This window comes from Dreissena polymorpha, chromosome 3 (assembly GCF_020536995.1).
Source record: "Dreissena polymorpha isolate Duluth1 chromosome 3, UMN_Dpol_1.0, whole genome shotgun sequence".
NCBI classification, from domain to species: Eukaryota; Metazoa; Mollusca; class Bivalvia; order Myida; family Dreissenidae; genus Dreissena; species Dreissena polymorpha.
In genome coordinates, this window is record NC_068357.1 from 16,145,712 (window position 1) to 16,171,511 (window position 25,800).

The 25,800-nt window shown below is 38.4% G+C and overlaps 1 protein-coding gene across 3 annotated transcripts in view; it reads right to left on the reverse strand.

Annotated features, from left to right (window-relative positions):
- Positions 1 to 25,800, reverse strand: part of LOC127873053 (uncharacterized) — an 85,490-nt gene that overhangs the window by 14,035 nt on the left and 45,655 nt on the right. For 2 of the 3 annotated variants that reach the window (XM_052416615.1, XM_052416616.1), the window contains exon 2: positions 1,278 to 25,053. In XM_052416615.1, coding sequence (XP_052272575.1) covers positions 7,826 to 25,045 — 17,220 coding nt within the window. In that variant the 5' untranslated portion in view covers positions 25,046 to 25,053 and the 3' untranslated portion in view covers positions 1,278 to 7,825. Of the gene's footprint in view, positions 1 to 1,277; positions 25,054 to 25,800 lie in introns of those variants that run through there. The other variant, XM_052416617.1, reaches the window with a different exon arrangement.

Sequence of the window (25,800 nt, forward strand, 5' to 3'; positions counted from 1 at the left end):
CACTTTATTTTACTCAAATGATGATGTTTCATTGGACTGATAATTATAGATTTAGGATTACAGACCAGTTGCTTCAGTTATATTGTTCAGAGTTTGCCCTGTTGGCCGCGTATGCGTTCTTGAGTTATCATCCAAAAACCATTTTACCATTTCGAGTCATCGTGACCTTGACCTTTGACCTAGTGACCTCAAAATCAATAGGGGTCATCTGCGAATCAAGATAGATGTTCCTATTAAGTTTCATGATCCTAGGCCCAAGCGTTCTTGAGTTATCATCCGGAAACCACCTGGTGGACGGACCGACAGACCGACATGTGCAAAGCAATATACCCCCTCTTCTTCGAAGGGGGGCATAATTATGAAACAGGGATATTTTCCATACTTCTTGACAACGTTGTACCTTAAAGCTTGTTTTTATCATTTTTTTATGCAAGAGTAACTGAAATCCGGTAAAAATTCGACCAGTTTATATGCATAATAATTTGATTTGTCACATTTTACGAGCCTTTAATTTCAAAATTGGTACTAAATATGTTATATTTGAATTACTTGTTTACGGTATTATTAAGGTGTTATAATATTTATTTTGGAATTTCTTACATTATTTATTGACTAAACACAGGTCTGTATGCATAATAATTGTTTTATGTTACTATAACCAGTTCCTTTGCCAACCAGTCAGTGTGCATGAGCGGAAAATCCAGAATGTGAACAGTTACAATAAATTGGTCTATATTTTGTTGTTATGTCCTATTTCCACTAGGTCACTGGTCACATGTCCTGGCAATTGTAATGAAATGTCCCAATTTTGATTTGAATAATAATAATGGCATGTTTGAATTGAACCACCTCATATGTGGTGATTATCATTTAAAATGTTTTGGAAAAAAAAATTGACACATGATTGATTATATTGAGGGTATGCAAATTCTACAATAAAATGGTCACTCACTTTATGGTTGTGACGTAACAGGGGTATTCTCAAATTTGAGGGGGAAAAAAAGGTTGGGTAAAAATTAGGAACATTCAGGTTACAGGAAACAGAACTATTTTTTTAGGCCTATCTATAAATATGTCTATAAATCTGTGAATCAATTAAAATTATAAATTGCTGTAGCAGTATTTTCTTGTACTGATTTTGTTATAAAGTTCTGTTCAAAACAGCAATGTTAATATAGATCAATACTACAACTGTCAAAGCATGTCTAACAATTCTTTGAGTTGTACTGACAAATAGTGACTCTTCTAAAATCAAGTACCGGGTAAACACAAGTATGTTATACTTTTTCAAGAAATTTTATTTCAACATCCATACATAGAAAAGTTAAATACACAAAACTGCATAACAACAAAATCAATTGTCAATATATTATTGGTTGACAATAGGTAACATCAACATATTAGTTTTAAGTTGTTGTTCTTTAACAGACGTTTGTTTTTGCTTTACAAATGTTAACTCTTGAGTGTTCATATAAACAAATCAATGTTGTCACAAGCAATATTCTAAAAACAATATGTCTGTGATGTTATACAAATATTTCACTGATGTTGCCTATAAATAAACAAATGAACAGGACTTTCATTAACAAAAGTAAACAAGAGCGCCTGAAAGGCCCAAAGTCGCTCACCTGAGATAACAAGATATTATTGGGATAAATCTTCAGACCAAGTTTCACGAAGATCGGAAAATAAATGTGGCCTCTAGAGTGTTAACAAGGTTTTACTATAGCCATATTAGGAAAAATGCCCCGCCCCCTGGCAGCCATGTTTTTCAACCAACCAGCATCATTTTTGAACTCTTCCAAAATATTATCCAGATGAATCTTCTGACCAAGTTTCATGAAGATGGGACAGTAAATGTGGCCTCTAGAGTGTTAACAAGATTTTACTATAGCCATATAAGGAAAAATGCCCCGCCCCTTGGAAGCCATTTTTTTCAAGCAAACATAATTATTTTCAAACTCATCCAAGATATCATTGAGACCAATCTTCAGACCAATTTCATGAAGATTGGACAATAAATGTGGCCTCTAGAGTGTTAACAAGGTTTTACTATAGCCAAATATAGCAATATATGGAAAAATGCCCCACCCCTGGTGGCCATGTTTTTAAAGCAACCAAAACCATTGTCTGAACTCATCCAAGATATCAGTGGGACAAATCTTCTGACCAAGTTTCATGATGATCGGTAAATAAATGTGACCTCTAGAGTGTTAACAAGGTTTTACTATAGCCATATAAGGAAAATAGCCCCGCCCCCATAGTGGCCATGTTTTTCAACCAACCGGCATCATTTTTGAATCTTTCAAGATATTATTGGGATGAATCTTCTGACCGAGTTTCATGAAGATCAGACTATAAATGTGGTCTCTAAAGTGTTAACAAGATTCTACTATAGCCTTATGTAGCCATATAAGGAAAAATGCCCCGCCCATTGGCGACTATGTTTTCTACCAACCAGCATTATTTTCGAAGAACTCGTCCAAGATATTATTGGGATTAATCTTCTGACCAAGTTTCATGAAGATTCAACAATAAATGTGGCCTCTAGAGTGTTAACAAGATTTTACTATAGTCATATATAGCCATATAAGGAAAAAAGCCCCGCCCCTTTCAACCAACCGACATCATTTTCGAACTCATCCAAGATATTATTGGGATGAATCTGCTGACCAAGTTTTATGAGGGTGGACAATAAATTTTGCCTCTAGAGTGTTAACAAGATTTTGCTATAGCCATATATAGCCATATAAGGAAAAATGCCCCACCCCTTGGCAGCCATGTTTTTCAAGCAAACGTCACCATTTTCGAACTCATCCAAGATATCATTGAAACCAATCTTCTGACCAAATTTCATGAAGATTGGACAATAAATGTGGCCTGTAGAGAGTGAACAAGGCAAATGTTGACATCGCAAGACGGACACCGGACAACGGAAGACGGACAAAAGGCGATCAAAAAAGCTCAACATGAGCACATTGTGCTCAGGTGAGCTAAAAAGATGGCGCTGGATGGCTCTTTTGTGAAATACTTTTGAGGATACAAATTTTGTAATTTTGCTTTTGTTATTAACAATGTGTCAGGGTATAGTCCCCAGAGGCACAATGAGAACAAAAATTACATACCAGAAAAAATACCAATGGGAAGTGCAGCTACACAGAACTTAATTTACAAAATCTTTTTGCAATACAAGACTATATAAACAATGTTATCAACCAGCCTTGGGAAAAATGTTTGGACCAAGTCTCATGAAGATTGGGCAAAAAAATTGGCCTTTTAAGTATTCACAAGGTAATTGTTGACTTCATACAACTGACAACTTATGAAGAACAATAGACACAGGCAATGACAAAAGCTCATCATGATATAATTGTGCTAAGGTGAGCTATCTCATTCCCAAAAGATTTTCATTCAGATTAAGAAACACTTTAGTTTTATTGAACTTTTCACTCATATCTCTTATATAATGAAAGTCCTGTTATGGTTACAATAATTGTTATATTATTGTTACAATTATAATTTACAAAGTTTTTCATTTACTAATTAAATACAACATTCATTACAAAAGACATTTAACTAGGTTACTCTGTCTTACAGACATTTCTTACACTATTATACAAGGACAATAATTTAATAATCCCTCTCAAAAAATAAATTTAATGCACATTCAATGCAGTAGTATGGGGACCATATCTTGTTTGCATGAAAAGAACATTAAATGCAATATATATATATATATATATATATATATATATATATATATATATATATATATATATATATATATATATATATATATATATATACACATAACAAATCTATAAATTCACAAGAAAATATTTTCATATACACTAACATGTTTTTGTTATGGTGAAGTGGCTTGTGTTTTATTTTATAATAAAACAGGCGCTTCTAAATCACTCTTCACTTCGAATTGAATTTTATTTGGATGACAAAAAATATGTTGTTGTTTTTCAAGAAGGATATATATACACATACAAAATATGGCACTGCAAAATAAACATATAGATATCTAATAAAATAAGCACATCTAAGTTAAAAATACATGTTATGCTTTTGCTATAAAACAAGTTCACTGGAATATTTCTCATGGGAGTGTGGATAAATGGGCATAAAAAAGTGTCCTTCATATTGACACTACAATATAATAACATTTTTCAAGTTTATATTAAATCGACACTACAATATAATAACATTTTTCAAGTTTACATTAAATCAACACTACAATATAATAACATTTTTCAAGTTTACATTAAATAGCTTGAGAAAAGTGGAAGTAGTATCCTCTACAAATGGAGAACATTTTCTGCTTCTGCCAACACAGGAGAACTGGGCATTAACAAGTCTTTCTCATCTACTTGATTATTACATACTTCAAGTTTCAATTCAATCAGTTCATGAATGGAGAAGTTCCCTACACAAACTTGTAACATTTCATCTGGATAGACAAAGAAACAAACCACCACTAGAGTGACTCAAATATACTCCCTGTCAAACTTTGATTGGAGTGGTATAATAATCATAAATTAAATTTACAATGTTATATTTGTACAACAATTGGGAAAAATAGTTTGAAATAACTTCTTTTATGGAATTCCTTTGTAAAACCCCAGTCCACCAGAAATAATTTTAACATATTAACAATTGTGCAAGTTCTTATGAAGGAAAATGGAGTTTATTTCACTGAAAACTATTTAATTTGATACAAATCAAGTTGCACTTAATACATAATTGTATACCACAAAACTAAATGCAGAACAGCAATGTGTACAGTCAATTGTCAAGAATGTCATTCTTTATCTAATTATCTAAAAATTAATGTCAGTAATTGTAATTGTAATACGCTACACATATTGTAAAACTATACACGTGAATACATTGGTCAATAAGGTAATCCGCTACACATATTGTAAAACTATACACGTGAATACATTGGTAAATAAGGTAATACGCTACACATATTGTAAAACTATAAACGTGAATACATTGGTCAATAAGGTAATACGCTACACATATTGTAAAACTATACACGTGAATACATTGGTCAATAAGGTAATACGCTACACATATTGTAAAACTATACACGTGAATACATTGGTCATTAAGGTAATACGCTACACATATTGTAAAACTATACACGTGAATACATTGGTAAAAAAGGTAATACGCTACACATATTGTAAAACTATAAACGTGAATACATTGGTCAATAAGGTAATACGCTACACATATTGTAAAACTATACACGTGATTACATTGGTCAATAAGGTAATACGCTACACATATTGTTAAACTATACACGTGGTAGTATGCAAGTGAGAGGGTTTCGTTTATAAATTAACCTTTTATTCCTAAATGCTCGGTGTCAACCGAAAAGGACTCAATGTCAGCTTCTCACAAGTTGACGTTACGTCCTTTTCGATCGAGACCAACGACATACTCGTTTTAACACATCTGTATTAAAATACTTAAGAAATCATCGTGACAAACGGAAAAATTACTTGCAACAAACAATTTAATAATTCTCTTTGTCACTCTGATTTCTACTCAATTTCAAGATTAAATTATAAATTTCCATTAAAAAAAATGTAACATGCTGATGATTTCAATAAGCACAAATTTCAATTTAATACTTTGAGTAAATTCGAATCGTATTAAAGATAACAAGTTATTTGAATGCAAATTGAATGAGTAACATTGTCACATTATGAATGTGCATATCATCGATCTCGATCGACCAGGACGTAACTCCAGTTTACGTTACGCCCTTTAAGAAAGAGACCGATCATATGATACATAGAGACTACATGTTTTGTTAAGAGACCGATCATATGATACATAGAGACTACATGTTTTGTTTAGAGACCGATCATATGATACATAGAGACTACATGTTTTGTTAAGAGACCGATCATATGATACATAGAGACTACATGTTTTGTTTAGAGACCGATAATATGATACATAGAGACTACATGTTTTGTTAAGAGACCGATCATATGATACATAGAGACTACATGTTTTGTTAAGAGATCGATCATATGATACATAGAGACTACATATTTTGTTTAGAGACCGATCATATGATACATAGAGACTACATGTTTTGTTTAGAGACCGATGATATGATACATAGAGACTACATGTTTTGTTTAGAAAACGATCATATGATACATAGAGACTTCATGTTTTGTTTAGAGACCGATAATATGATACATAGAGACTACATGTTTTGTTAAGAGACCGATCATATGATACATAGAGACTACATGTTTTGTTAAGAGATCGATCATATGATACATAGAGACAACATATTTTGTTTAGAGACCGATCATATGATACATAGAGACTACATGTTTTGTTAAGAGACCGATCATATGATACATAGAGACTACATGTTTTGTTTAGATACCGATCATATGAAACATAGAGACTATATGTTTTGTTAGGAGATCGATCATATGATACATAGAGACTACATGTTTTGTTAAGAGATCGATCATATGATACATAGAGACTACATGGTTTGTTTAGAGACCGATCATATGATACATAGAGACTACATGTTTTGTTTACAGACCGATCATATGATACATAGAGACTACATACTTTGTTTACATACCGATCATATGATACATAGAGACTACATGTTTTGTTTACAGACCGATCATATGATACATAGAGACTACATGTTTTGTTAAGAGATCGATCATATGATACATAGAGACTACATGTTTTGTTAAGAGATCGATCTTATGATACATAGAGACTACATGTTTTGTTAAGAGATCGATAATATGATACATAGAGACTACATGTTTTGTTTAGAGACCGATCATATGATACATAGAGACTACATGTTTTGTTTAGGTGTAGGATCCAAATATATTTCATCGAGTGATCTCTAGAGCTAATATTTTCACGAGGTCACGAGATGAAATACATTTCGATCTGACATCGAAACAAACACATGTTCTGTTCCTTGTATAAATGTGTTTAGTGTCAGCCAAATTAAAATTCGCTATCATCTGATGAACCCTAAATTTGACAGATCACGTGATATACTTTTTACCGCTGTAAAGAATACTTGGTAGATTATGTAATTCTCAAAGGGCTTTCGAAAGAAATAGTGTTTAAGTATATTCCTGACATAAGTTAATCTCGAATTTGCAAAAAGCATTCAGACGAAATGAAGTTTACGAATTTATTTTCATTAAATATGTAAAAAAAAACTTTTTATAGTTTGAGGATATACCAAAGCCAGAACGAAATAAACATAAGTTGACTGACATTTACAAATTTCCGTTACAGGAAGTGATAATGTCACTGTTTCAAACGGTGAATGTATCGGCTGATAATATACTGATATAGGTAGGTAAGCCATCGAACAATTATTATAAACACGCTTTGGTCCAGTATATAGCATGGTCAGCATACCTTTATTGTTCATGCATTTAACTTGCTTTATCCTATATTTTTAAGCATCATTGTTTTAAATTAACGATGCTTTGGAATTGGACTAGTCAAATAATTACAATTGTTGTTGATTTTTTCCAAGGTGATTATTACATAAGTATCATTAACTTAATACATATGTTTCAATATTTCGGGCTTTTATACTATTTCAAGAATAACAAACAAATAAAAAATATCTACATCTTCTAAATTCAGGAAATGCTTAAGTGTTTATAAAAAGAAATATTTCGCGTTATATCGTCTTCTTTCACATTTTTTTTTTTGCGAAATATTGAAACTTAAGTCTTTATTTATTGTTACTGAAATAATTACATCATATCACACGTGATTAAATGTTAATAAGTTCACTCGAGCAGCCTTTGCATTTTCCAATCCTTGCTCGGACAATGGATGACAGAACGCGAGCCGGAGCTACCTCGATGAATCGTCGAACCCCTTCTTCATACGCCGTAATCATGGAGTCCTTCCACTGTACAGTCTCGACAATTTGACGAGATATCAATATTTTTATCTCCCTTGGATCATCACACAGCTGCCCAGTCACATTCATTATAATGGGAACTTCGGGTTTTCTGAACTCGCACTCGTCTATCAAGTGTTTTATCTCGTTTTCAGCATCGCTCATATAGGATGAATGGAAGGCGCCCGCGACTTGAAGTCTACGTACGTCGATAACGGATAAATCGTTTTCAGCAGACGACATCAAACGTATCAGACGTTCAACATCGGCTTGTGTCCCCGCCACAGTGTGTTGATTATCAGCAAGGCATGTGGAAATCACGGCCGCAGGGACATATTCTTTAAGGAACAACTCAAGCGCACCTTTTGGTGGTCCAAGGACACTCGCCATCGCTGTCGAAGCCTTTAATACCTCCTTCTCCATCGCCATTCCCCGACGCTGTACAAGTACGAGAGCATCTTCGAATCGAAGTACCTTTGCATAAACCAAGGCTGCAAACTCTCCGACGCTCAATCCGGCAACATGCGTGACAGCCCTTGTCACTTCTGAATGTTCAAACTGTAGTTGAGAAATCTTGGCCAAACAGCTTACAAACAAAGCAACTTGCACGAACTCTGTCGACAATAGTCTCTCTTTTAGAATGTCTTCAGGACCTGTACAAATGTCAAGTATATTGTAACCAAGTATACCCTCTGCGATACTGAAGATTCGTTTAGCCGGTTCACTGTCTTTCATCGATCTGCACATGCCGACTTTCTGAGAGCCCTGTCCGGGGAACATAAGCAAACATTTTAAACCGACTTTATCAGCTTGCTGTTCATGTGTTTGGAAGGCTGTCTTAGTCGGCATTTCGCTCTCACTGCTGCTTGTGGATGATTCATTATTTGATCTCTCGCTCGCCTCAGGTTCTAATTGGTCTGATATATACTCCCCGAGACTTCCTAGAGAGGTATAACAGAAAGTGTCGGCTATCTCGAGCTGAAAGCCGATTCGTTTCCGCACCATTGTGATCATTTGTATAGCCAGTAGAGATTCACCACCCAATGCATTGAAATCTTCCTCGTCGTTTATATGGTTCATATCTAACAACTCGCACCAGATTCTCTTCAACTCGGTTTTGACAGCTGATTTCGACAACTTCACATCATCCCCTAAACCGCTTTCATCACTTCCGGAGAAATCAGTGTCGAAGTCTGCATGTCGACGAGCAGTCAAATCAATAGATTTCCACCAACCATCCGTCGGTGCTGGAATAAATTCTGCATGTTTGGGTTTGTTTGTACAGACGAATAAAAACTTCTCAACATGCTTTCTTTCTTCTGCATCCATAGGACAAGAGTGAACGGAACGAAAACCGGATTTCTTCAAAACTTCTTCCCATTTCTCGGGCTCCAACATCGGTTCATAGGGTCGCAAGTCGTAATCCTTGAAGTACCACCATCCATCTAGAATGCCCCAGGCAAGCGTAGCCCATGTTTCGTTCTTGGCGCTCTCAATTATAAACAACGCGCCATCCTCGCCTAGACATGTTTTGAGGTTTTTGACAGATTGATAAACGCTCTCCGTGGTGTGTATCACATTGTAAGAGATAACGATGTCGTACGATCCCAGAATACCTTGTTTAACGGCATTTTTCGTGATATCGAATGTAGAAAATCTCATCATTGACGTGTACTTCTCAAACAGGGTTTTTGCATTCTCGACAAACGCTCGCCCAAGGTCTGTGAACCAATATTCTATATTCGGTAACTCGAAGAGGCTTAGCAATAACTGTCGAGTCACGTGACCCATTCCGGCCCCAACCTCTAGTATCCGGACCGTCTTTCCCTTCGCAGACAGTCTGGCAGCATATTCCACAATGATTTGCATGTACATGTTGTAGTAAACATCCCCGAGAAGATCCCCGAGTTTGTCAAACTGGTACATGAAGTTCAGGTCTCCTTGGGGATATATCACTGATAAAGGACTGAGGTGGCCCCATAACACTTGCTTTAAATGTTGAGAACAGTGGAGAGGGAATTTGAAACAGTCCGCCCACTGTGGGTGCTTAGCCAGGGCTTCTTCTGCAATCTTTTTCGGGGAAGGCAGATGTATATCTCGGCATCGGAATGAATACACATCGAGGTTTAATCGCCCAGAATCAGTACCATTTGACTTCACCAAGTTGAAATTAAAAAGTTCTCTGATCATGATGAAAAATAGTTTGTCATACTTCGCCAGCATCCCCGTCTTAGAAAAAGACTCCTCAAGAGTGATTTCTTTCTGGTTTTCTATGACTTCTTTCAGCTCGGTCTCTTTCAGTAAGTTCATAATTATTGAACAACAAAACTTTGCTTCGTATTCCAGCAGATCCTCAGTTGGTGTCAGATTTAGAGTGCGGACGAGTTCTTGTGTTTTGCTAACTTTCTCATTTAAGATGTCTATTAAACCAAGATGACTCCGAGGTCTGTTCAAGCAAGGTCGTATCCAGTGACGCTTTGAGTTGAAAATCGAAAGTACCACTCCAGGCGCACAAAAAAGTGGATTAAATTTGCTGTTATCAACCAAGGCGGAAATGTTGACAACCGAAGATGTCAAAAATGCGTCCACTCCCGCATCCACGTCATTTTTCGTGTTTACCCCATCCCATGGTAAATTAGGACATGATGAAAGTATAAAATAGTGATGCTCTAGTTGTCTAACCTTTGATCCATCGTCGCATTTGCTGACAAGGTTTAATATTTGAAGTAGTTTTTCTGGATCAGTTTCCAGAATAACAACACGGTGCTCTATATGAAGTGATCTATTCTTTTGAATCTGGTTCAGTTTAACGGCTATCGAAGTTGTAATCCCTTGAATCGTGTTGATTTTATGCTTCACGACTGTCTGTTGAATCAGCTTTTTATATGCGATAGCCTGTGCTGTTACATGCTCATGTGTTGCACCGCATAGTAATAAAGGTACAGCTGTCGTAGGCATTGGGTTTGCATCAATCTGGATTACATCTGATAGTATCATGTGAGTGTTTGTGCCTGTCAGTCCAAACGCACTGAGACCAGCATATCTCAAACTCTTTGATTCTCGCCACAGTTCAGGCTTTGAAGGAACATATAATGCCGAATCCAAAAGTTCTTTGTGTGGGTCTTTGAAATTGACAGAGGGAGGGATTGTTTTAAACATAAAACCAGCAATGATCTTGAGTAGACTGGCAAATCCAGCAGCGTAATCTAAATGACCCAAGTTGCCTTTCACAGAGCCAATGGGAACCTTCGATTTCAATTCGTGCTTGCTGAATACTGTTGATAAAGCCGTCAATTCGATACTGTCACCAAGTACAGTCCCAGTTCCGTGCGCTTCAATGAACGATACATCATTCGGCGAAATGCTAGCTTTATCCAGTGCACTGCGAATAACGGCTTCCTGTGATAGTGCCGTCGGGGCTGTGATACCGTTTCCTTTCCCGACACTATTTGTGCAAATTGACTTAATGACACCATATATATGTTTATTTTGTTCAAGTGCTCTTTGAAGTGGTTCTACATAAAAGCAAATTACTCCTTCGCCGACACTTGTACCATTGGCATTTTTATCAAAGGGCCTGCACACGAAATCTGGTGAGAGTATACCGTTGTCTCCATGCACGCCTGTTCTTGATGGATACAGGACAATATTCATTCCGCCAACAAGAGCTGCATCACATTCGCCTGTTTCTATAGAACTACAAGCAGCTTTCAGAGCAGATATTCCAGAACTGCAGGCTGTATCAACTAACATGGTTGGTCCCTTTAAGTTATAGTGGTAAGCCACTCTTGTAGCAATCATACCTGGCATTAATCCAGATATGGCAGTTGCTTCACCATTGTGATTCAGTCTGGCATAACCTATCTCCGTTTGACTAAGGAACACTCCTATATTGCTGCCATTAATTTTTGATATATCGGTTCCTTGAGCTAGTGTCTCTGATGCGACTTCAAGGAAGATTCTCTGCTCCGGGGCCATTGATTGTGATTCTGTTGACGAAATAGAAAATGCCTCGTTGTCGAACTTGTCAATATCAGCAAGGAATGCGCCTTTGAACTCTTCTGCCTCTCGTAGAGTGTTCGAAAGTACCGGATCTGAACAATCTAAGACATCGCTCTTTCTCTGGCTTGGAAAACTAGAAAGTAAATGTTTCTTGTTTTCAATCAGATCCCAAAACTCTGTAATAGAGCAAGTCCCGTTGGGAAGACGAAGTCCGACTCCACAAATTGCGATGTCGCAAGTGTCATCTTTGGTCTTATGACAGCTCTCCGTCTGATTGAGAAGTGGTTTTATAGATACTTTCTGGTGTGTCGTCATTGTTCTCTCTGACAAAAGGGTAATCGATGGAAAGGAAAATATTTCAACAATGCCTATCTCAAGATTCGTCCTTTCATTTATAAGGGAGCAGAATTTCATCAGGATCAAAGAGTGCCCACCTTGTTCCATAAATGTAAGATCGTCGTCAATTAATTCAGACTCAACACCTAAAGATTCAGCGAACAACGCTTTCAAGTCATTTCTGTTTTGGTAAGTGACTTCCTTCGGTTTACTGTTAATAGTTCTGTTTAATAACAGTTCTTGAATTGTTGGAAGCCGTTTTCTATCAACCTTGCCATTCTGCGAGAGGGGGATTTTATCAACAAATTCAACGAAGTCGGGGACCATATAGTATGGAAGGATTTCGCGAACCTTGTCCTTTACAAAACGTTTCTGTTCAGCCTCCTCCTCAGTTTTGGAAGCCTTCACAATGAATGCACATAGATAATCGTGTTCTTGTCCGTACTTTCTATCCGTCAACACGGCCACTGTCGCATCAGTAACATTAGCACAGTTCCTTATAATTGTGTTTTCAATATGGGAGCTATCGATGCGAAAACCTCTCAGCTTTCTCATGGTGTCTTTTCGACCGCATAATTCTACATCACCTGAGTACAACCAACATGCAGAGTCGCCGGTCTTCAAAAATCTTTCTTCATTTCCCATCTCTAAAATGTTAACTTCACCTGATCCTACGACATCACCACCAATATAAAGCTCTCCCACTACTCCAACAGGACATGGTCGTAATGTGATTGGATCAAGCACTTTAAGAACTACTCCTGGCAATGGTTTACCAATTGGTATTACTCCACCACGTGTCTGTGGAATTGTGTTGCCTTCGAAAAACGAAGAATCAATAGCAGCTTCTGTCATTCCATAGCTGTTTAAAAGTCTTTGGTGAGGACTAAGTTTACCTTTCACTTTATTGTATACTTCTTTTTGAAGGATATCAGATCCCAATATGAAAATTTTCAGCGAATCCAATTCTTTGTTCTTTGCCCTTTGAGTCAGCATTATACCAAACTGTGGAGTCACCTCTGCGATTGATATTTTTTCTTGGACTATGAGTGAAATGATATATTCGGTGTCAAGACGCATACTATCCGGGCAAACAACTACATTCCCTGCTGTACAACAAAGTCCTCTGACAATGTCTCCAATAAAAACGTCAAACGACATGGGCGCCCACTGAAGCAAACTGACATGAAATTGGGACATTTTGTACTCACATCTCCAGGCTGATGCAACAATAGCAAGCCCTTTATGGCTAATACGTATATTCTTTGGTGTTCCTGTCGACCCTGATGTTCTAATCATGTATGCCGGCTGGTCAGGATCCAATTGCATTGTTGGCAATGTGTCCGATTCAATAAGTGAGTCGATTTGTACATCATTGACGTTGATGATATTGCAGTTTTGCATACTATCAACATTTTTATCCACATTTTCATCTACCAAGACAGCACACGGTCTGACTGATTCGATGACATCCCGAATATTTGAAACGTACATTGTTGATAAAGGCATAAAGTATCCGCCTATTTTCCAAACTGCCAATATTGCTGCAATGGCCTTTTCAGTTTTGCTCATGTAAATAAGTGTAGGCTTCTGCTGTAACTCATGCGCATCAATTGTTTGCAATATTCGTACAGCAATTGCATTTACAAGGTCCATCAATTCCCTGTATGAAGTTTTGGTTCCTTTGAAACTCAGAGCTGTGGCCTCTGGTGATGATTTAGCATTTTCTGAAAACATTTTGAATACATGAGGACTTCTCTCAGCCTCAACCCTCGAAGCTGAAAATGAACCCAATGTTTTCACTTCGTCGTCTGCAAGAAACTCAATGTCTTTCAGATTCAGCTCTTCATTGGCTTGTCCGTTACCGAGAACATTCACGAGTGCGCGGAGGATATTGTCAACAGTGTATCCTTGGATCAATTGCTCTGCATATTCACAGACCAGCCTCAATCCCGTTTTATCTTTTACTACATCCAAGCTGAAGGGCATCTTTGCATGTATAGGTTTGACATACACTTCGTCATCTTCTATCTCAAATGTTGCAAAGTTGAACATCACATTGCACACTGATGATATGCTTATTCCATGTTTTTGCCAGATGGCATGGCCCACGTAGTTGACAGGATATCTGGAGTGAGAAAATGAATCCATCCATTCTTCAGCAACGCTCTTAATGTGTTCTCTTAGGGTTTTCTCCATTGGCATTTTGTAACGAAATAAGACTGTATTAACAAACAGTCCGTCTTTTTCTATACTATCAGAGATCCTGTTTGAAATAGGTACAGCAAGCAGTAATTCTTCCTTTGCAGTGTACCGCTGTGCAACAAGAAGAAAACATGCAAGTATGTATTGGAATTCTGTAACCCCATATTCATGACACATGTGCTGTATTTGTCCAACGGCCTCACTTGAAATACTGACGGCTGATACTTTTGCAAGTTGGGGAACAAACTCGACTATGTCTTCCGTTGGTTTTAAACCAAATGATGTTTCTTCTGGACAGATTGCGAACCGCCGTTCCCAAAATGCTCGGTCATTTTCAAAAGCAGCAGATCGCATATAATCTTTTTCTTTCCTTACGCAATCTTCCAACATGTCACGTGAATTCAATTGTACACTTTGTTGAATATTCTTTCTTGAAGAAAGAGTTGGAGTTTTAATCAAACGCCTCACTGATATCTTGATATTTTGGAGTGTAATGTCGTCAACAAGTAAATGGTGGACGTGCATGACAAATACCTTCATAGCCCCGCATTTCATTTCCATAAATTTAGTCAAAGGTTCCTCTGCTTTGTCAAATACTGGCTTACCTAGTGATATGTAGCTCATAAGGTCATCAAAGTTTTTGAATTTTCGTTCACTTAAACTGGCTATGGAATCAACAATATGCAAACAACTTGCAGACGCATCTATTCTTGCAAGAAGAATAGGATGCTTCCTGGTCAGGTGTGATACAATTTCATCTAGTGATTTATCTGTTTCTATCTGCAGTGCAATTGTTTCCGTGTATGCTGTAGAGCTTTCAGAAGAGCTCTGTAACATCCACATTCTCTTTTGTGCTTGCGACAATTCTATCTCACCTGAGTCGAGTTTTGCCTTTTTGTCTGTTTGCTTATTCAAATCCCTATTTTGGATGTGTTTATTGAGCCAGGAATATGACTTTGTTAGTATGTCAATCAGCTCAACTTTGATGCCAAAATGTGCTAGGATTTCGGAAATGAGAAATACGGCTTGAAATGAATTTCCACCTTGTTTCACAAAATTGTCGAGACTGCTCGGTGTTTCTTTCGTTTTTAGAATTTCCATCCATAGTTGTTCAACCGTTTTTGCAGCATTGGTAATATTTGTGCAGCTCTCTTCCAGTATGACACGGTTTTCATCAAGTAAGAAAGAGGGTAATATGCTGTTTTTGGAGATGTGATCCATATGTTCGGGTGATAACTGGAATCGCAACCATCTACTGAAATCTTTGAGAATACTAATGTTGGCGGATATAACCGACCTGTGAGATTGTCCAACGCCGTCATTGCTTTGGCTTTTAGGAAGGAGCAGGGATGATGGATCAGAAGTGATGCTTACCTGATGCAGATTCAATATTCTTTTGGTAGTGCAGACCATTTCTTCTTCCAAAACCAAAGCCCCTGTGGTAATTTCTAGGTAGTTAGTAAACTGATTGAGGAAGTTTTGCATCGGGATATTTTTCTCAGTCCTTTCAAATTGGAGACAAACCTTTTTCTTGCTCCTGATTGTGTTGTGAATTATTTCATACAACAATCTTTCCTCGATCTTTCGACCAAGAGCTCGGCAGCTCATAACCCATTGCTTAATAGTTTCAATGGACGCAACCTTCCCAAATATAATGACTGCAATGATGCCATAGTTACCATATTCGTCTTTTAAAGACACCACTAGGCATTCCGAGTCGTCCCTAAAGTCCTCAAGCCTGACATGACTATCATTCAGCTTAAACTGATTAGTTCTGTAAAGGAGTTCTGCGACTCGTTTTGAGACTTCAGGATATGTTTTTAAATCTCGTATACATGTCTTCCAGATCTGCATTTTCATGCCCCATCTTTCAAAAAGTGACGTCAAATCAAATGTTTCGTTCGTTGCTTCTTCATTTGACCTTGGTAACACGTTCCCGGCTAGTCTAGATACTTCACTTCTGTACAAATCAGTCCTGTTTGTCGCTTCACTCGTAATGTCAATCTTGTCAAAGATCCACAGTGATGATGTAAAGGCTTTAACGAGACTTTGCTCGGTTGGAATTCGAAGCGTTTTTACTTGTGGATGAACTCGCAGCATATGTTCGCATTCAGCGACACTGTCGTCTATAAAGACGAATGATTGTAAATTGAGATCTAGTACCTTAGAAACATATCGTATATTTTCGTGTTTTTGTTCCCAATTGATGGCTAAATGAACAAAATGATCTTGTTTAAGCACCATTTCTTTGTTCTCAAGTATGGCTAACACATCCTGTTGCCTGTTTTTGCTAAGCAACACAAGCAAAAACCCTTCATGCATCTTTTGAAGCAGAAAACTCTGAAAATATAAATTTGCCTCCGTTATTCTCACATCATTGTTGGCACACTCGCCGTCCCATAGTGTATAATCACCATCTACACATATAACTTTCGCATCAGACGGCTTCAAACAGGCAGTTACTGTTCTCGCCATGGCAAGAGCTAAGCGTACATACCCTTGTCTTGTTAAAGGTATATTGAAATCTTCACCAGAATTGATATCACACTCTCCTTTTTCAAAATGTACAGTTAGAACTTCAGAACTTGATATTTTGTCGACGTTCAACGAAATGGAATGCGGAATGTTTTCCAAGCTTAGAATGACCAATCTGTCATCAGTTCCTTCATTTTGCTTTGAAAAAATCTTCAATGCCTCTTGTATTTCATCTGTTTGTCTGCTATTGGTGCACCGTATTAAAACAAATGTAAGAAAATACATTGCCGGTTTCTCCTGCAGTAGGGAATGATAGAAATCTGATGGATCTTTGAGTACGATTTCCGTATTTTCGAGACGTTGGCCAGCTAGAATGGCTTTCATGAGTGAAAGTGTTTCAGGGTCTATCATAATATTTGACAGAACTTGGACCGATCTGGATTTCTTCAAAGTGCTGTCTTTCTTCTGAGCTTGAACTTCAGTTTGTGCAGACTGGTTATGAATAACAGGTTCTATAGACAATTCACATTTTGCAGTAGTTGAATTCAATTTTCGGCTCTCTTCCAAAATAGTAATTTTCATGGTCTGCAACAACCTCTGAACCCATTCGCTTGGTATCTTCTTACTATCGAATAGAGACCCGATTCTTAGGTTGTCGCTATGAAACCAACATATCACCTCCAAAGGGAAGTCCAAAATGTCATTGTCATCTCTATGGTAATGACCATGCTCAAGATCATGTGTCAGTACCTCGACCCACGGCAGGTATTTGAATGAGGCATCACCGGCTTGAAACTCCACCTTTGACGATGCATCCAGCGATCCTTGAAATACAAACATAGTTTTCGGCAATGCGGACTCGACCTTACCAACGCCGACAGCTGGTCCATATCGCAATCCATGCAATGGAATTTGTTTGATGTCATCTTGCACTTTTCTTGCGGCGACAATGAAATCATCACCGGCCTTTGCGTTTATAGTAAAAGGAAACATGCTCGTGCACCATCCAACTGTGTCCGTGGAATCAAGATGTATTTGGCGGCCGTGACTTTCGAGACAGACAGTTAACGATGTTCCTTCGAGGTTTGCAAACGACTGGCCAAAAGCCGTAAGAATAACGGACTCATCTGTGCTTCCTATTGCTATAGACAAGTGCCGCACAGTTTCAGCATCTATCGATTGACTTTCCCATTTCGCGGAAATGTAAAGCGAATCTTTTGTCTCTTGTTGAAATAAATTATCATGTTTATATGTTTCTGTAACCGCTGTCCAATAATCTATTTCTTCTTTTGGACAGCCATTCCCTTCTTGCCAAAGTTCTGCACAATATCTGTGAAAAGGGGTGGAGGCATTCGATAATAATGGCAGTTTGCCTGTATTGACTTGTTCCAAAGCCAGAATGAGATCTTCTAAAAGTTGCTGCCAAGAAACAATGTCAACGGTAATGTGATGAATCACGATCAAACAGTAGTTTATACCGTCAGATCGAAAAACGGCTGCATTCAAAAGGTTCCCCTTGTCAATGTCAAGCTGATGTTCTAAATCATCACATGTCTTTTGAAATATTGGATCTTCGACGAATCTTTTAAAATCTTTGGACAGTGTGGCTTCAATGACAGACGGTTTGTCACCAACATCAACGTATTGTTGAAACACGTGGTCATTCTCAACGAAGAACCTGGACGACAAACTGTTGTGTTTGACCATAACGGCTTGTAGGGCTTTTTGTATGAATTCGAGTTTCACTGGTTTTCTGAATTCTAATAATGCGGGTACAGCGAATCTATCCGACTCTTTTTTTGTAAGCATGTATCTCTCCGCGATAGGTGTTGGTCGGAATGGTTCGTAAGTAGCATATGTCTCTTTCGGTTTGATTCTTTCAGTGTTGATCTCAGAAAGAGATCTGCATAAGGCTTTTATTGTTGGCTTTTTAAAAATATCGTTAACCGTGAGATTAAATCCTGCATTCCGTAGCTTCCTTACGAGATGGATCGCTTGAAGTGAATCACCAGACAGTTCAAAGAAGAAATCTTCGGTCAAGCCCGGTAATCTTTTTATTGGGAGTATTTCTTGCCATATTTTCTGTACTTTACGTTCTGTGTCATTAGGCAGACAATCTTCAGGTTCTTTTGACTTCTCCATGCCACAAATAAAGAGAGCCTTTAGAGCATTTACATCTGTCTTTCCATTCTTGTTTGTCGGGGGTTCGTTAAGCTGCACAAATACATTTGGTATACAATATATCGGCAGTGTCTGCGTAAGGTCTTTGGTGATAATACTTTTCAAATCTTCATCAGTATAGTTTGCATGTTTTACAAGTTTGGTGGCAGCTCCTAAAAATACGGATCCATCCAACTCAAATGGAAATACCCATGCCTCTTCAACAAAAGCAACTTTTCGAATTGCTGATTGAACTTCAGATATATCAACCCTCATTTCATTTATCTTTGTAATGCTGGTGGTGTCCCGACCGAAGTAAAACATTCGTTCTTTGCCAGGATTGCACTCTACAATATCTGTTGTTGTGAGCATTAAAGACCCATCTTGACCCCAACAAGATGTTGTAAAAGATTCTCTAGTTTCTTTCATTGAATTGAGAAAGCCGTTTGTCAGGCATGGTCCACCAATAGCCAAGAATCCCTTCGTACCTAGTGGAACAGGCTTGCCACCCTCCACAACAGCTACAGTCACATTGTTGATTGGCTGTCCAATAGGAATGTTTTCGTCTTCAAGTTCCATTATTTCTGTGCTGTCAATACACTGTACAACGCATCCAACTGTTGCTTCTGTGGGCCCGTATTCATTCCAAACCTTGAACGGCGCGCCTTGCTTGTTGTCCATAAGCTTCTTTAATAGTGCGTACGTTACTTCCTCGCCCCCAATAATGTACGTGTCAATGGGCAGAGGCATTGATGCTGATGCAAGAATACTTTCCAGCTGTAGCGGGGAAAACTTTGCCACTGTCAGTGAGGTGGATTTGGCTATGTCTTCATATGAATCTGCAAATGGTTTGAATATCTCAATGGTTGATCCTTTCAGTAGAGGTGGTATAATACTGGTCACCGTGAAATCGAAGGTAAGGGGTGAAAACAAAGGTATCTTAGACTCTGGGTTCAGGCAATATGCCGACGCCGCCCATGTACAATAATTCAGCAGAGCTTTCTGGCTAATTCGAACACCTTTTGGAGTACCGGTAGTGCCTGATGTGAAGAGGACGTATGCATCGTCATCTAGATTTACGTTTGGAACATCATGTGGTTCATCCTTAACGAAATCAACGTCGTTCACAGACAATATTTGTTTTTTTATGGAGTGCTGTCCCGATACAAATTTGACTTCCTTTGTTAAAAGAACATCATATCTGTATTTGGTCAGTTCATTTTCCACAGTTCCGTATTTAGCTGAAACGACTACAGTTGGTAAAGTGTCATCAACGTTTTCAAAGAATTCTCTTGATACAAACAATTCGGAACTTAAATCCGTTTTTGTCCTATATTTTTGATTCGCTGCCTTAAAGGACTTCAATGCAAATTCCAGGTCGTCTCGCTTTTTCAAATCCATTACATCCCCTACGAAAATCTTTCCCTTAGGTGTCAGCAACTTCGCAGATTCTTGAAGCACTTTCCTGAGGTAATTATATCCCGGAAAACAATGAACGACGCTGTTGAGGATAATCAAATCAAATTTGTTGTCCTTGAATGCATTTCCGATCTCATGTGCAGGAACGCAAAATGTTGTCACGTGTTCAAGGCTTTGTTCTCGAAGCTTTCCTACCATTGTCTCCGATATATCAGTCGCAACATACGTCTTAACCTTTGAGCAAAGGGCCTTAGTGGTCAATCCAGATGCGCAACCGATTTCTAAGACTGTAGAATCGGGGTCGACATGTTTCTCAAGTTTCCTGACTACATTATTGACGTAGTCTTTCATTTCTTCCTTCGTCATGTGTTCTCCAGTGAATGAACTTTTCCATCCACCACCTTCAATGTCAGTCGTTGATTCCTCTGCGACGCAGTTCCACAGCTCTTTGTCCATTAAAGGATTTTCATAGGTTTCGGTAGCTTTCTTAAGATCCTTACCATCGATGCAGAAAATGCTTCCCATTTCTTCGCACGACCATTGGAGATAGCTCGCCATGGCAATCGCGTATTTTGAAAAACAAATCAGTTTGATTTTTGAGCTTCGGACGATTTGTTCCAATCTTGCTTTTGGATTGTCTGGATTTAGCGGTACATAGATGATCCCAGTTATTAAGCATGCTACTATCACTCGTAAGCCTTCATACGAGTTCTCGAATAGCAATCCAACATGATCACCCTTGCGTAATCCACATGTGCTTATGAGAAAGTTTGATATTTGAATCGAATCCCTTTTCAGTGTTTTGTATGTGTGCAATGCACCAGTTTGGTCCTGTATCACTGACTCTGGATACATATCCATGCTCTCAATAAGGACATCCGATAAAGAATGATTACCTAGACAAACCTTTGGCCCAACCATTATAGATGATTCACCTATATGAGTGTTTGTGAGAGGAACATATGGTGTCTCAGTCGCAATCTCTATAGTTTGAAGAAGCATGTCTGCTACAAGTTCAGCATAGCTTTCGGAGAAAATGCCCTTGTAATACTCCAATGTAAATCTCATTTTATCATCTTCTTCTAAAAAGTCGAACTGAACATCCCATTTCGATGTGCCATTGTGTAGAAGTTTTCTTTCAATACCCAGACTGTTTGGTGGTTTAATGTAACCATGCTTCAATTCCTCGTTGTGAAAACAAACGTTGACGCTAAAAACAGGCGTGATGCTTGTATTTCTTGGGAGCCTAAGTTTGCTGACGATGTGATCGAATGGCGCCAACTGGTGTTCTTGAGCCTCGAGACAATTCTTTACAACCGATTGTAGGATTTCTGAAAACGATTTGGTTTTGTCAGAGGATACCCGAATAACAAGGGTGTTTATGAAACAGCCAATCACACCGCGCATTTCGATCACCTGCCTCCCGGTGACTGGTATTCCTACGACAAAGTCGCTTTGTGTTGGGTTGAAGTATTGAAGTAAAACAAACACGGAAGCTAGTATGGAATGGAACATAGTATGAGGTTCTTGTACGCAACTATGAAGTTTCTTGAATACATTCATGTCGATGAATCGGGTTAATCTACCTCCTTCGAAGGTAAAGGTGTCTGGCCTTTTTCGATCACCGGGGAACGTTGTGAGTGGAAGTGGAGAAGCAAGTTTATGTATCCAGTAGAGGACATCCTTATTTATCCTCGAACGTTGAGATAAGGATTCGTCATATTCCTGTTTGGAAAATGTGCACGCCATTGGCAAATGCATCTCCGTTTCCAACGTTTGACCTTTAAGGCATTGCCTGTAGTTGTCCCATATTTCATTGTACAAGACAAAATGTGACCACCCATCGAAGATGATGTGATGTATCACCATTGTAAATATATACTGGTTGCTTCCGAGTCTATACAGTTTAACTCTCACCAGAGGTCCTTCAGATAGATTAAATGAGACTTTGTAGTCTGTCTCATAACTAAGCATTACTGCGTCTTCAGGGTTTCCGAACGAGGAAGTTAAGTCTATCTCGTCCACTTCTACTACACTGTCCCAGTTGTACACAATGTGGGGCTCCGAATTAATTTCTTGAACAGTCATAAAAAATGCATCATGCCTTCCCAATGCAGTATTCACAGATCGTTTGAAAGCATCAACATCCAAATCTCCAGTAATCTTCAAGCAGTTTGTTGCATTATATGTACTTCCTGCTTTATCCATCTTTTCTATGACCCACAGTCGTCTTTGAGAATATGAAAGTCGAATGTTTTCATTTTGACCATAACATTCGTTAATTTCGTCATCGCTTGCGACATGGTTTGCGCCTGTTGATAAATCTGCTAGTCTCGACTGGTTATTAGTATCCAACTTGTCTTTAAGGAATCTGCAGATTCCGTTAAACGTTGGTCGGGAGTGAAGGTCTGCCTGCGTAAACATGATCGCTGAGTTGTCGAGGACTTGCCCCAAGTGCATTTTTAAATGAGTAAACACTAGAGAATCGACCCCGAGGTCGAAAAGGTTTGTTTCTCCTTCCTCCACCCAGTCGTAATGATTGCCCAAAGCTTTGTCGAAAGCTTTACTCAGAATATTGTATGTATCTTTAACATTTTCGTTGGTTATGTCCTGCATATCTTTGTCGGTTTGTGTTTGGTCGACTTCAGCATGGTTTTCGTTATCGATTAGTATCTGGTGTTCAAGTATCAAATATTGCTTGTTTAAAGTTTGGGAAACATCTGGCCAGTACCTTATCTTCTCAAATGCATATGTTGGAAGCATTCCGATGGGTATTTTCAAAGCATCACTCATGTTTGCATAGTATACTTTCCAATCTATTACATTTCCATTTAAAAATGTGTCAATAGTGTCAGATTGTTCTGTTGTTGGCCTAACAAATATACTCTTATCGTCTAACCTCTTGCTTGTGGACGCAAACGTATTGGTTTGAAGTGCTTTTATCAGGTCTGATGAGTTATTTGAAACTATAGCCAAACGGTTTTGAAATGTCCGCTGTTCTCTTCCGGTGTTCAGGGTGAAACACAGTCTGCAAAAATGTTCATGTGACATGTCAATATTTTCTTGAAGGTACTTCAATATACTTGTGACAAATACCTCTAAGCTTTTCCTCGACTTTGCCGCAAGGCATAGTAATTGTGGTGTATTCGAGGTCATGGGGTGATAAACAGTCGGTTTTGGTTTGTATTCTTTGACGACAGCGTGTACGTTTGTCCCAAGAAGACCAAAGGCACTAACGCCACCGTAACGTAACTGGGATCCCTTACTTGCCCATCCTCTAAGTTTCTCATTTACCACTACGGGCGCTCGTTCCCAGTTAATATGTGGGTTAGGAGTTGAGAAGTTTGCGACCGGTGGAATGCAGTTTTTGTTCAGGCATAAAAGTACTTTGATCAGGGATACCACGCCCGCAGCGCCATCTGCAAGATGTCCAATATTCGCCTTTACAGATCCAATCGGTATTTTTTCGTTCTTGGCAGTCGTCTTCTTCGCCATCTTTTGGTAAGCTTTCGTTATTCCCATTATTTCGATGGGATCTCCGAGTTCTGTCCCAGTTCCATGTGCTTCTATGTACCCAAGTGCATCTGGCGTTATGGACGCAAGCTCCCAGGCTTTTATTAGCATGTTGGATTGTGCTCCTGGATGGGGCGCCGTAATTCCCTGGGAATGTCCGTCTTGGTTTGCAGTTGTAGCTTCAAGCACTCCGTATATATTGTCACCGTCAGCAATCGCCTTTTCTAATGGCTTTAATAGAACTACTCCACATCCTTCCGCCTTCGCTATTCCTTTAGCCTTAGCATCAAACGCCCGACATTTAGCATTTGGCGACGTTATTCCTAGTTGGTTCCATATATCCGTCTTCAGACTGATAGGTAAAAGGTCAAGGGTAATACCACCAGCGATGGCCATATCGCAGTCTCCGGACAGCAGTCCCTGACAAGCCAGATGGACAGAAAGTAGGGAAGAAGAGCAGCCAGTCGCAACCATCATAGCTGGCCCACTGAGGTTAAATGTGTAGGATACCCTAGACGAGATGAAGGGACTGTGGTTCCCATGGGAGATACTAGGGTGGTTTTCTGTCAGAATGTATTTGTATTTGTTAACAGTGTTTCCTACGTATACCCCTGTGTTAGAGTTTCTAATCTTAGAAGCGTAACCGGCATCTTCCAGTAAGTCCCAGACTGTCTCCAGAAATATTCTCTGTTCCGGTTCGATGAACATAGCTTCCTTCGGGTTGACGCCAAACAGATCGGCATCAAAATGGTCTACTGATTGAAAAAAGGAACCCGTGAAGAAGGGATTAGAATCATCGACAAACTGACCTTTAAACGTTGGAAGGATGTGTTCAATATCTGCAGCTCTTTCCTCGGGGAACGTAGATACGGTGTCCTCTTGATTGACCATCAGATCCCAGAATTCACTGCAGTTGTTTGCTCCCGGAAGCTTGACCGCCATTCCAATGACAGCCACTGGGAAATCGTGGCTCGCCATTGTGAATTCTGTAAACAAAACATAGACAATTAACTGTTTACCATACAACCATGCATCCATGGATTTGACTTATACTCACAAGAATATGAAGCTTTTAAGAATATTAAAATTACTTATAGTTTTTAGTAGTTACAGACTTAACAAGGATATGTTAATGAAAATATTACGACCAAATAATTGCCATAAAGAAAACATGAACAACAATAGCACAACAAAACACATCACAATAATTTTAAAATACACACGTTGACCATATAAATGAGGTATGGTAATATAGACTAAAATGAAAGGGTGTTTCATTCAGGGCTCGAATTTAACTTTTTTTTCTACTTGCAAAACATTGCGAGCAGCTTTAATACCAACTCGCAAAATCAAAAACATTCTCGCAAATTTTGCTGGAAACATATTAATTTAATTTCGTTTTTTTTATTCAACAGTTAACTTTGCTTTATCTTTCATATTGTTATTTCCATCTGTGGGCAAAAAGAAACTAATTATTTTTCGCTTCCACGCCATGTCTGTTCAAGTTCAATGAACACGTGTGAATTAGTCGACTGTTTAACGTTCTTTGTATCAATACCATCCTGGTATCTGTACTATAAGTACACTAGTCTATATACAAGGTGCGTGCTTCCGCATACGGGTATTAGGACGTTCTATGACCTATGGTTTAGCGTTCAGGACGTCGAACGCATTTAGCAATATTACTGTGTGTTTTTTCACTATTTCTTTACACGCAAAAAATTACTAGTGGC